This window comes from Prionailurus bengalensis, chromosome A3, assembly GCF_016509475.1.
Source record: "Prionailurus bengalensis isolate Pbe53 chromosome A3, Fcat_Pben_1.1_paternal_pri, whole genome shotgun sequence".
NCBI lineage: Eukaryota > Metazoa > Chordata > Mammalia > Carnivora > Felidae > Prionailurus > Prionailurus bengalensis.
In genome coordinates this window covers 87,346,771-87,359,692 of record NC_057354.1, presented here as the reverse complement: position 1 = coordinate 87,359,692, position 12,922 = coordinate 87,346,771, and the positions used below count along the sequence as shown (strand labels likewise).

Here is a 12,922-nt window from a genome sequence, read left to right as displayed (position 1 = left end):
CAATATAAATACAGCCTATATAAATAGGCATTTCACAAAAGACAAAGCAAGTGCCAATGATTAAAAAAAACCAAAACACATGTATGCAAATGTGGAGGTGTGGAGTAAGTGGGAAATCTCTATCTTCCTCTCAATTTTTTTTTTAAATGTCCATTTATATTTGAGAGAGAGAGAGAGACCAGAGCATGAGCAGAGGAGGGGCAGAGAGAGGGAGAGACACAGAATCCGCAGCAGGCTCCAGGCTCTGAGCTGTCAGCACAGAGCTCCACACAGGGTTCAAACCCACAAACCGTGAGATCATAACCGGAGCCACCCAGGCACCCCCCCAATTTTTTTTTAATAAAGTTCTTCAAAAAATGAAATACATGTAAAGAGATACTCAACTTCAGTAGTAGTTTAAAAATGCAAATTAAAACCAACATGTACAATTTTTCATCTATCATATTAGCAAAAATTAATAAGACTAATACCTCAATGAAAGAGAAAACAGAGTGGAATGGATGAGATCTCCAGAACTGACTTTTAAACATTGTTGATGGGGGTGTCAATAACTAAAACCTGTTAAAAACAGTTATCTGTTTTATAAATATATATATGTTATATGTATAATATATTATATTATATGTATATATATTATATGTATATATAATATATTATATATGTTATATGTATAATATATTATATGTGTATATATTATATGTATATATGTATAATATATATTATATGTATATAATAAATGTATATTATATATACATATAATATATATATTATACATATATATATTATATGTATAATATACGTATATATAAATATACCATCTAATTCAAAAATCCCACATTTGGGAAACTATTCTAAAGAAATAAAAGAATCAGTTATAAGGATATAGGTACTAGGATGCTTACTGCAACATTGTAGTAGAAAAATAAGACAAAAGCAGGAGTAACCTATTATATGTATTTTATATATAAATTTATATTTATGTAATATATAAATTAACAAATAATATATATATGACATATACAAATATATACTCATATAATACATAATATATAATATTTTAAAACTTACAAAACAACATAATAAATTTTTCATAAAGGTTTTAAAGTTTAAAAGATACTTGTGCTATATCCATGCAATGGCATATTCTTTGGCCAAAAAACAAATGAAGTATTGATACACGCTACAACTCGTATGAACCGTAAAAAGCATTGTGAAAGAAGCCAATCACGAAGAACCACATGTTGTATGATTCCATTTATATGATATTCCCAGGATAGGCAAATCTGTAGCAATAGATTAGTGAGTAGGAAGTTGGATGGGGTGGGGGATAGAGAGTGATAGCTAATTTATAAGAATTTTGTTTTTGGAGTAATGAAAGTGTTCTAAAATTGATTATAGTAATGGTTGCACACCTTTGTGAATAAACTAAAACCACTGAACCGTATACTTCAAATGGGTGAATTATATCACAAAAAGCTATTTTAAAATACTACCCACTATTAACTCTTGTCTTATTCATCTTCAAAAGACTAATATTTAATATCTTTGAGTAAAATGAAGAATGTGCCACGGATTCAAAAGACAATTCCAAAAATGTAAATCTTAGGGTGTAGCCTAAAGAAACTATTCTAAAGAGGATACCACGTTTTTGGATGTGTACATTCTCCTATGTTTAAAAATATTTCACAAAAATAAACAAATATAAAAATATTTCACATAATTTATAAAATGCAACACGAAATGTTTAATGACTACACTGAACCACATCTCAGAGTCCTAATTTTTCCGCCTCCTTCGAGGAGGACTAAAATTTGTATATCTTCAGATTCATTTGGTTTTAGGATTATTTGACCGATTTGCATTAAGTAAATCTTTCTTAAGTATTTTCCAAAGTGCATTGAGTATACCAAGGAAATGAAAATATCTGAAAATATTTTCCTGGTTCTCAAAAATTTGGTTAACATCAAGACAAATTATTTCTAATGCACATTTAATGAACAATAATTTAATGGAAATAGGAATCCCACTCAACTGTATTGGGATGAGAGAAGACAATATCCTTTTTTATAACGATGAAAAATAGCAGACTGTAGACCCTTATTATTATTTTTGAATGAATAAACATCCTCATGTAGGAACAAATGCTTGCTTGTAGAAAGTTCTAAAATACTTCAGCAAGGCAGCTAGCCGCCAGCGCCGCTGGTGTAGTGGTATCATGCAAGATTCCCATTCTTGCGACCCGGGTTCGATTCCCGGGCGGCGCAAGCAGCTTTTGTTATGAGGTGATTTGAACACTGTCACTCTTTTCTTCCTCGGGAAACACTTAGAATTTTTAATTTCCAAGAAGATTTCTCTTTCATTATAACTCACTGTTGAAACATTCTTATTCGGAACCGTATGACAAAAAACTACACAAGTCCCGAAATAGTTAATCTTTACGCCTGCGCAGTCTGAGACATCCCTAGTGTCGGCTAGAAGAGCGGCTGCGCAACAAGTGAACCTATGGATTGAGGGAGGTTGAAAGTGCAAGATTATTCTGCGCCTGCGCGGCCCGGGTCACTTCGCTGGCTGCTCCTAAACTCCCGGCTCGCCGCCATCTTGTATCGGGGCTTCATTGTTCGCGTTGCGCCAGGGGGTTTAGTGTAATTGCCGCGGAAGGAGTAGACGGAGTAACCTCCGGTCGGCCGAGAAACCCCGCTATCCCGCAGCCATAGCCGCTCAAAAGATTTGGGAGGTAGTAAAGGGTAGGGAGCTGGACCCGGAGGCGCCGCCGCGACAGCAGCAGCCATGGAGGACGAGATGCCCAAGACTCTGTGAGTCTGGGGCAGCGATGAGGGGGGCGGGATGGTGGTCGTCCCGGAGGGAGGCCTCGGCTCGGCGCGCTCCCCAGCCTATTGTTCTCTGTGGACTCCCAGATATCACGGCTCTTCTCCGTAGCGCACACCTGGATGCTTAGAGACCCAGCCCCGGGCTGTGAAAGGACAAGGTGGAGGGAGAGGGGCTCAGCCCTCTGAATTAATCGCATCGCCTGAGCTACACCATAGCGTGGCCTTTGGCCCCGCCACGGGCCGTCTGTGGTCGTAGGCCTGGAGAAAAGACTTTTTCATTCAAACCTTTTTTCAGAACTCCGTGAACCTTTCTCTTTGTCCCATGCTTTCCTTCTCTGTTTTTCCCGCTCCCCCCACCTTCTTCATTAACCTCTTTTGATCTCTGTAGCCGTCTCTCTTTCATTTCACTTTGATTTCCTCCAGAAACTCTCCTCTTCCTTTCATTTGCTTCTTGTTGATAGCTTTTCTCTTGAGGCTACTTGTGCTCAATTTTTAGTGAGATAAACTTTATTGTTTCAGTTGCCAGTTGGAAAAAAGCCAAATAGTTTTCTTTAACCTCTCTTTGGCTTTCCTTTTGTAGTGCCCCTCCCCCGACCATAAAGCCGAAAACCCAACACCGTAAGGATTTGGAAACTGCTTTTTTTGAAATGGAAATCTCACCTGGAGGTGTATATAGTTCTCGACTGAGGGGAAATGGATTTAATGCATTTTTATCATCGCTTGCTACTTTGTGATTGACATGTTGGCTGAACAAGCGGGCAGATTTTTTGAAGCAACAGTTGATAAATACCTTAACAGATTTAGTCACCTCTGAGATTTGTTAGTGTTAAATGATTTCAGCTGGGGATATACGTTGCTTCCCCCACAGCGTTCTCCTTTGTTTTTCAAAGTATTCTCTGAAGAGGTGATTTTGCCTTTGTTGCTTTTCCCGAAAAGAAGAAAAGGCCTGATGAATTTTTGACCTGGCTTTTTTTTTTACTTTTAGAATACTGGCGATTTGAGAACTCCATGCGTTAAAAATACAATTTCAGGTTTCTTTCTGAAACTTTGTAGATGTTACAGTTGTGACGAAAGTTGATCAATTATTTTTTTCACCACCAAAAGTGTTTCCGTTTTTAATCTGTGAGAACTATAGTTACACTTGTTTTCTTAAGAGATCAGTACACTTTTTGCTAGTTTATCTGGTAATCTGTTACTTTGAATATCTTCTTAATATGATGCAAGAATTATTGCAAAAAGCAAGGGTGTCCCTTGTTTTTTGAAAGATTGTAGATTAATATTCCTTAAAAAACTATTAGCCTCATAGGCTTTATGGAAACCGTTTTTTCCTCCTGCCTCTTTGCTAGAAGTATGATAGCCAGCAGCATATTGGATTAAGCACTGCTCATCTTTTATAATGTCTTTAAATTTAAGATTCTTACATTATTTTGAAATTTTTAATTTCAGAAACTGCCAGAAATATCTGGGAACTTAACCTTTTTATTACGTTGATTTGGGAATATCAAATAATGAAGACAACTTCAGCTTTCTCAGGCCAGTCTACAAAAGCAGGTAGTTAAATTGTACTAGTATGGGGACAGGGGACCAACCATTGCAGGAGAAATAATGAAGGAAATTTTATTCAAATACTTACTGAATGCATATGATTGCTAGGTTCTTTGTTAAATGCTTTATATGCTTGTTTAATCTTCATCAGAACTCTGCAGTAAAAAGCCCATTTTTGCAGCTGAGGAAGAGCTAAGCTTGAAATTTAACTCACCCAGGGTCATATACCTTTTTGTTCATCATCCTGCAACTCTACTGTCCTCAACTCTTAACTCTTACTGCTAAATGTGCTTTGTATTATTTACTAGAACACTCCATCCAAGAATCTTTTCCCTAAAGTAGTCCATGCTCTAACATTGCCTATTATCTCCCTGGTTTCTGCCTCCTCAACCAAAACTCCCCATTCTTCCAGTAAGACCAGTCTTGATTAAACATGAGTAAGTTAGTTAAACGCACAAGTTTTCCCAGCAGTGTTTTTACTTTTTATATAAAATGTTTGTTTTAATGATCCTGCAAGTCAGGGTCTTTTTAATATGTTCTTAGCACAGTATCTAGTCTGTGGTAAGTGATCACTACATTTGTTTTAAAAGCTGGTATAATTCCAAGCAATGAATCAAGATTTTCATTCTTGAGGAAAAGGTAGTCTAAATCTCAGTGTCATCTGTGTACCTAAGTGGCTCAGAGGAAATACCTTCATTTGCCACAGATGAGCGTTCATCATTGTTAACTTAGAGATTGCCAGTGTTCAATTTCTTGTCAGCAGTACCTAGGAGACATTGTGAGAAGTGGTTTGATTTGGGGTATATTTTGAAAGTAGAGCAACAGGAATTACCAAGAGACTGGAAGTGGGGTGTGAGAATGAAGTCAAAAATTAGTAGGTTTGTTTACAAATGTGTAATATCAGTCATCTAAAAAGTTTGGGGGCAGCTGGGTGGTTCAGTTAAACGTCGTCTTGATTTTGGCCCAGGTCACGATCTCAACAGTTGGTGGGATTGAGCCCCATGTGGGCTCTGCACTGAGAGTGTGGAACCTGCTTGGGATTCTCTCCCTCTCTCTCCCAAAACAAATGAACTTTTAAAAAGTTAATAAAAATGTTAGTTTGTGACACACCTGGTTGGCTCAGTAGAGCATGTGGACTCTTGATCTCTGGGTTGTAAGTTCCAGCCCCACTGGGGTGTAGAGATTACTTTAAAATCTTTAAAAATGTTAGTTGCAAAATATAAAAATGAGAAGAGTCTTGAGAGCATGGAGTCTTAGGATGTCTTGAGGCACAGCTTTAGATACATTTATTCAGGCTGGTTTAGGTATATGGTCTGAAGGAAGTGCCAGCTACTAAGAGGTTCAGGTATCAGAAAAGTGACAATTGTTAAGTAATAGGTTATGAAGCTGATGTATATGTACAAGCGTTTGCTGTTCTACATGATTTCATAATTAGTAAAAGAAACACACACACATTTCCTTCTGAATCAGCGTAACTCAGGCAAAATGGGATAATTATCTAGCAAATTGGAAATGTTCGATAGTAATTGAGAGCATACAGTTATCTCTTTGACAGGTATTTACAGAGTACTTAAAATGTTCCAGGTAGGGCCCTCAACACTAGATATATACTATGAATAAAAATGAGAATCTCTACTCTTAAGGAATTTGCCATTAGATAAAAACTTATTCATGTTTTTAACTCATTTACAGAAGCGTCCTAGCAAATTCTGCACTTCGATACAATGTTTGCATGTCAAACCCAATACAGCATTCTGCTTTGTAAATTTTTACTGTAGGTTAAATTTTCTAGAGCTATACTAATAAAAATGAGTATTTTAAACATTTTGGATTCCAGTTTTATAACTATTTGAACTCTATTATCAGCTTCAAAAATGTATATTAAATTGGTGTGAAATCCTATCCCTGGCAGAACTGTTGAGTGTTAATTTGATGACTTTGATTGAATTTGATGACTAGCATTGATGACTTTTTCCATTGATTCTTCTCGAGTAGTTTTTCATTTTGAAAAACTTAAAACCCACAGAAAAGTAAAAAAAAATACTACGTTGAGGACGTAGGTACCTACCTTTTTTGTGGATTTACCAGTTGCTAATAGCCAAATTTGCCTTATCCAAGTATATTTTTTGAATGAACCATTTGAAAAGACCTGACATTTCAGGCCTAAATGCTTTGCCATGTATTTCCTAAGAACAAAGGCATTGTCTTACATAGCCACAATACAATTTTCATATTAAAGAAACTATTTTGGTACACTATTGTTAGCTAATATATACAGTTCCTATTCATATCTATCCAGTTGCCCCAGGAAGACATTTTTTAGTCCATGGAAGTCTGTTTGCCATAACAGTTCTACACAGGATTGGCACATAATCTCAATGTTGGTATAATAAATATCAACATGGGATACTTCAGTCTATGCTGTTAACAAGAAATCCATGGAACAGCTAAAAAGGGATAGTTTAATGATTAAAAAAAAGCATTTGAGGGGCGCCTGGGTGGCGTAGTCGGTTAAGCGTCCGACTTCAGCCAGGTCACGATCTCGCCGTCCGCGAGTTCGAGCCCCGCGTCGGGCTCTGGGCTGATGGCTCAGAGCCTGGAGCCTGTTTCCGATTCTGTGTCTCCCTCTCTCTCTGCCCCTCGCCCGTTCATGCTCTGTCTCTCTCTGTCCCAAAAATAAATAAACGTTGAAAAAAAAAATTTAAAAAAAAAAAAGCATTTGAAAAATAAAAACTTATATAATAAATGTAAGAAAATTACATTTTTGTTTAGTGGTCTAATAGACTTGACAGAGAACCTTGGCTTACTGCTGCTCCGGTATCAATTTTTGTATCAGTTGGGATTTTTTTTAATGCAAGGAGCAAAAAATTTAAGCAGTAAAAGAATTTATAAAAACAAGCTATTGGATACTCCCCCATTTGCAGGAAGGTTATGGAACCTGACTTAGAAAATGTTCAGGAAAGAGAGACTGCTGTCAGGCCACAGACTCTCAGGATGCTACTATCACATCCACTGAGAACCAGATACCACAGCCTCCACTTTCACTGGACATGGGACTCCACTGCTGTTTGCCACCAAAATGGATTTTCTTCAGTCTCTGCTTCTTTGTCTTCTGTTTGTCTATCTTTGTCTTCTGTTCTCAGGACTAGTTACTCTAATCAACCTCGCCTAGATCACATGCAGGGGAGACTACCAAACCATATCAAGACTTTCCGGCTTCTATAGAGAAGTGAGCCTCTGCCATAGAATGAGGATTTCTCTAAAACTAGGAAGCAAGATGTTTGGCAGCGCTCCCCAAAAAATAAGTAACCAACTACACATGTAACTTAAATCTGTGCTGTTAATTGGAAATCCTCTTGGCTTCAGTAACAGAGTAGTATGTGACAAAGTATGGAACAGCTAAAGAAACTAAATGAGAATGAATTTTGTAAAGTATGGCGTGTTCTACAAACTATAAGAAACTTGTTTATTTTTCCATTGAAAGTATGAGTATAAAAAGGGTCTGCAGATTTTAAATTTGGGCTTTCTGTTTCAGATTAATATTTATTTAGCAAATAGATTTGGAAACATTAAGCTGCTAAAAATTTGAAGTAGGTAGGTATTATTTTAACTTATTGTTAAGAAGCAAAACTAATATGGGTTATTTTTATTTGCATGAGGAAGAAAAATATTTTGCTGTTTGATTTGTTTGATATGAAAATGTTATATATGTTACTTGCAGTTTATTTTAATGGTGTTGAAGGTTGAGAGCAAGTTGTTTGTGTAACTTCTCCTAAAAAGCATTTCTCTAAACAGGTGTATGTAAAATTTATATGTAAGAGGCTCCTGGAGCTTATAGTAAGCAGCAGTCCGCATTAAATAAACAATTGTAAAGCAATACAAATCCCAGTGCTTTTTAAAGTAGCTTTTTAAAAAAATTACATAACTTCAAAGTAGGTAATATCACTCAGAATATATCTCAGAAAATTGGACAATTTTGGGAAGAGTAGATGATAGCATTTTGGTTCCCTAAATACTGCCCGCTTGTCACTAGATTATCTAGCTTTAGGAGAGTAGATGGTAGAATTAAATTTTCGGAAGAGCCATTTTTTTTTTTTTTCATTTAGACATATGCAATCCTAAGATTTTCTTATAGCTATGAGTCAGGTGAAAATAGGCATAGAAGAGTTGAAAAGATGGTACAGAGTTCTCACATAACCTTCACCCAGCCTCCTTTAATGTAGAAATCTTACAAAACCATGGTATAGTTATCAAAACTAAGAAATTGGCATTGGTACAATACTGTTATTAACTACAAGGTTTATTCCAGTTTCCTCAGTTTTTCTACTAATGTCCTTTTTCTATTCCAGGATCCAATCCAGGATACTACATTGCATATAGTCGTCTCATCTCTTCACTCTCCTTTAATATGTGAGGAGGAGATGTCTTTCATGACAGTGGCATTCTTGAGAGGGTTTCTCCCACTATACAGTGACTACTTTTTTTTTTTTAAACACTATTCATTAGAATTGAGTCACTAAGACTAGCCTACACTCAAGAAGAGTGAAATTAAGCTTCACTTCATAGAGGGAGATGTGGATATACATTAAGAGAACCAAGTCATTGGTTAGAACCAATCATTAAATATTTCAGAGGAGATACTTTGAGGCTCTACACATATTCTATTTCTACTTAAAATTTTCATCAAGTAAAAGATCCATGGGTGGATCTTGCCAATAGCAGTTATTACTGTAGTGGTTTAGTGGCGATTTCCCTCATTCCTTCTACATTTATTGATTAGAATTCTGCAAGAAAAAGCTAACCTTCCTCCCCAAATCTAGGTTACAGTTAAGGATTAGTCATTGTATTTGGTTGTCCATGTCTTTCAAAAAAATTTTTTGTTTTCATTTTATTTATTTGAGAGAGACAGAGCCAGCATGTTCATCAGGGAGAGGGGCAGAGGAAGGAGAGAGAGAATCTTAAGTAGGCTCCATGCTCAGTGTGGAGCCTGACACAGGTTTGATTCCATGACCCTGACATTATGACCTGAACTGAAATCAAGAGTCCTGACACTCAACTGACTGAGCCATCCAGGTGCCCCTCAAGTTTCTTTTAATCAAGAACAGCCCACTCTTTCTAATTTTTTTAGGACTATCTATTTATATATTTTTTAAGAGTCAGACACTTAACTGAGCCACCCATGCACCCCTAGGACAATTTTTAAATTATTATCATTGTTTATTTTTTGAGAGAGGACACACGTGAGCATGAGTTGGGGAGGGAAAGAGAGATGGGATCTGAAGCAGGCTGTGTGGCGTTAGGGCACAAGCCATGAGATCTTGACCTGAACCAAAGTCAGATGCTTAACCAACTGAGCCAAGTGGGCACCCCAGGACAACTTTTTTTTTGAAAGAGATCAAACGGGCACTGGGGGACTCAGTGAGTTTAAGTGTCCGACTCTTGATTTCCACTCAGGTCTCATGTCCGCACAGGTCATGATCCTGGGGTCATGGGATCGAGAGCCCTGCATTGGGCTCAGCACTGAGCATGGATCCTGCTTAAGATTTCTCTCTCTCTCTCTCCGTTTGCCTCTCCCCCATGCTCATATGCGTGTGGTCTCTCTCTTTCCCTCTCTCTCTCAAATAATAAATAGATCAAACAAGCTGTCTTATATAATACTTCATATCTGAATTTGTATAATTGTTTTATATGTCTAGTATTCTATAAACTTAGGTCTGAATTTAACCTTGACTAGATTCAAGTTAGTTTATTTGAATACTTCATAGGTGATACTGTGTAATTTATATTGTACAACACAACACAATTTCTCGTCCATCCATAAAATGATTTAAAGTTTTGATCACTGGCCCTCAGTGGTGAAACAGCCAAAGCTCTCTCTTAGGGTAGAGTTTTCCCTTTACAATGTTAAGTAATCTGTGTTATAACTTTGGGACCCTGCAAATATCCATTTTCACACCATCCTTTCATGTAATGGTTTTGCATCCATTAATGATTCTTGCCTGACTTAATCATTTCAGTAGGGCTTACGCATTGTTTACTAATTTAATTCTCTCTACACTTATTGACCAGCATTTTTCTGTAAATGAGAGTTTCACCCTCATCAACTAGAGCTATTAGATTATACCACACTGGAGTTTCTACTCAGGGCAAGATGAATGCTTAATTCCTTCCCTTTAATTACCAATGTTCAGGAAAAGGACCTGATGTAATAGCCTCTGATACTGGAAAAATTGTTGTTGGGTATAGATGTTGCTGTTGATTTTTGAGTATCATTACCTGATCTTTAAATGTTGTTCATTGTTTCTGAGGACTCAGTCCTTCTCCCTTTGCCATTTTAACCTATTCCAATGCTTTTGTGGTAAGCACTAAATACATGTCTATTGAACGAGTAAATGGAAGGAAGGAATTGAATCTATACTTTCTGGCATGTGTGGATGTTTATTTTTCTGGGGAGAAAAATGAGCAATTACAGTTGTTGGGAAACGCTTTCTGATTTCAGAAGTGATAGACCTCCAACTCTTAACATATCTAGAAGTAATCTCATTTCAAAATCCCATTTTTAAAATTTCTTTAAACCCTTTAAAGATTATCCCAGTCATGTGGTCCTGTAATACACCATTTACATTAATTGCATTTGTTAGTCACCAAGGCATATTATCTGTTAAAAGTCTCCTGGAATCCTCCTCCCTCTATACTTCACTGATTAGTAATATTCATTGGAAGATTTCCCATCCCTTCGTGACCATGTGCAACAGGTGCTAAGTGATTTACCCATGATTTTTCAAAAATAAATTGTGTAAACCAAAGTATTGGTTGGATAGTATAAGGGGAATTGTGTGAATTAAAAATTGAGGAAATTTTAATGTTCTCAGTAATACTGTAGAAGTAGAACTAACTGCAAAGCTTCCCAAAATCAATTGTATAAAATAATCTACACATCTAATAATTCATTTGAGATTTTTTAAAGTGTATCTTCCTAAGGTAAGCCTACAAACTTGGAAACAAAGAACAGGTTTAATTTGCAAAACCTTGACTAAACACACATACATAAGATTCTCCTCTACTAGTGGTGTCAACGTATTTACAAGTAACATGTCATACATCCGCTTTGAAAGAAAATTTGAAGTTCTCACAAACTTAGAATCTCTTCCTAATAGTGTAGTTTAAAGCAGAGATCTACCTATTCCCCAAATTTCTTTTTCAGTAAGCAACTTTAGAAACCGATGCAAAAGAAGCAAATTTAAAATGGTAAGTTGTTTTTCTTTGTGTTTCAGATATGTCGGCAACCTTTCCAGAGATGTGACAGAAGCTCTAATTCTCCAGCTCTTTAGCCAGATTGGACCTTGTAAAAACTGCAAAATGATTATGGATGTAAGGGTATTTTACTTCGTTAACTCTCTTCTTTTTTATTTTTTTATTTTTATTTTATTTTTTTTTAATGTATGTTTATTTTTGAGAGACAGAGTATGAGCGAGGGCAGAGAGAGAGGGAGACACATAATCTGAAGCAGGCTCCAGGCTCCGAGCTATCAGAACAGAGCCTAACGTGGGGCTCGAACTCAAGAACAGAGAGATCATGATCTGAGTCAAAGTCGGACACTCAACCAACTGAGCAACCCAGGCACCCCAGCTTTCTTCTTTTTTAATACATAATTTAAACCCATGACTTCCAGGAATTTTTTTTTAAAAATAGTTTTATTTTTATATTTTTAAATATGCTCTATATCCAACATGGGACTCTTGAACTCACAACCCCAAGGTCAAGAGTCACATATTCACCCAACTAAGCCAGCCAGGTGCCCCTCCTCCATGAACTTAGTTTATACAAAGGTGCCTGGTTGGCTGAGAAGAACATGCAACTCTTGATCTCAGGGTTGTGAGTTTGAGCCCCACATTGGGTATAGAGATTACTTAAAAAAAATAAACTTAAAAAATAAAACCTGCAAGGTCATTAAAAAAAAAAATGGGGCACCTGGCTGGCTCAGAAGAGCACAAAACTCTTGGTCTTGGGGTTGTGAGTTCAAGCCCCACATGTGGTGTAGAGATTACTTAAATAAATGAACTTGAGGAAAAAAATAAGGTCATATAGTCTAAATTCCTAGTAACTTTAATATCTTTGAATCAGTCTTAGCTAATGAGTTTAATTTGTTTTACTAATAAATAAAGGAAGAAGAGAATGGAACTAATCATTTCCTGAGCAGATGACAACTATAGTAGGTTCTTGTTTTAATGTGCACTGATGCATCAGCATTGTTTTATATGTGGTGTCATTGGCTAATCTGGAAAATCAGTTATTACAATTACATTGAGAAATTAGGTCAAAAATAATAGGTTGTGAAAGTGGGTTTTTTTTTGTTTTTTTTATGAAAGTGTTTTTAACTTTTAAAATGTCACGATTCAAGCTTTTCTTGTGTGGTGGCAGTTCCCATCGATCAGACCATAATGTATAGAAAAAAACATTGAATTCATTCATCTGTGATTGCTGTTAACCCTGAAGCATAGTATGCATAAAAAGGCAAGTCTGGGGCACATGGTTGGCTCCATCACTTG

At 36.5% G+C, this 12,922-nt stretch overlaps 1 protein-coding gene and 1 non-coding gene across 16 annotated transcripts in view; both read left to right on the top strand.

The window, feature by feature from the left end:
• Positions 1–2,193: 2,193 nt before the first annotated feature.
• TRNAG-CCC lies at positions 2,194–2,264 on the top strand. The gene has a single exon. It is a non-coding gene; the product is annotated as a tRNA-Gly (tRNA).
• Positions 2,265–2,504: 240 nt separating this feature from the next.
• TIA1 (TIA1 cytotoxic granule associated RNA binding protein) overlaps positions 2,505–12,922 on the top strand; it is a 33,181-nt gene continuing 22,763 nt past the window's right edge. For 3 of the 15 annotated variants that reach the window (XR_006301003.1, XM_043603600.1, XM_043603598.1), the window contains exons 1-2: positions 2,505–2,813; positions 11,648–11,750. Coding sequence is in view for 13 of the 15 variants with exons in the window: in XM_043603600.1 (XP_043459535.1) it covers positions 2,788–2,813; positions 11,648–11,750 (129 nt within the window). In the remaining 2 variants the exon portion in view is untranslated. Of the gene's footprint in view, positions 2,814–4,274; positions 4,380–11,647; positions 11,751–12,922 lie in introns of all 15 variants that reach the window. The other 12 variants (XM_043603592.1, XM_043603593.1, XM_043603599.1 and 9 more) reach the window with 12 other exon arrangements.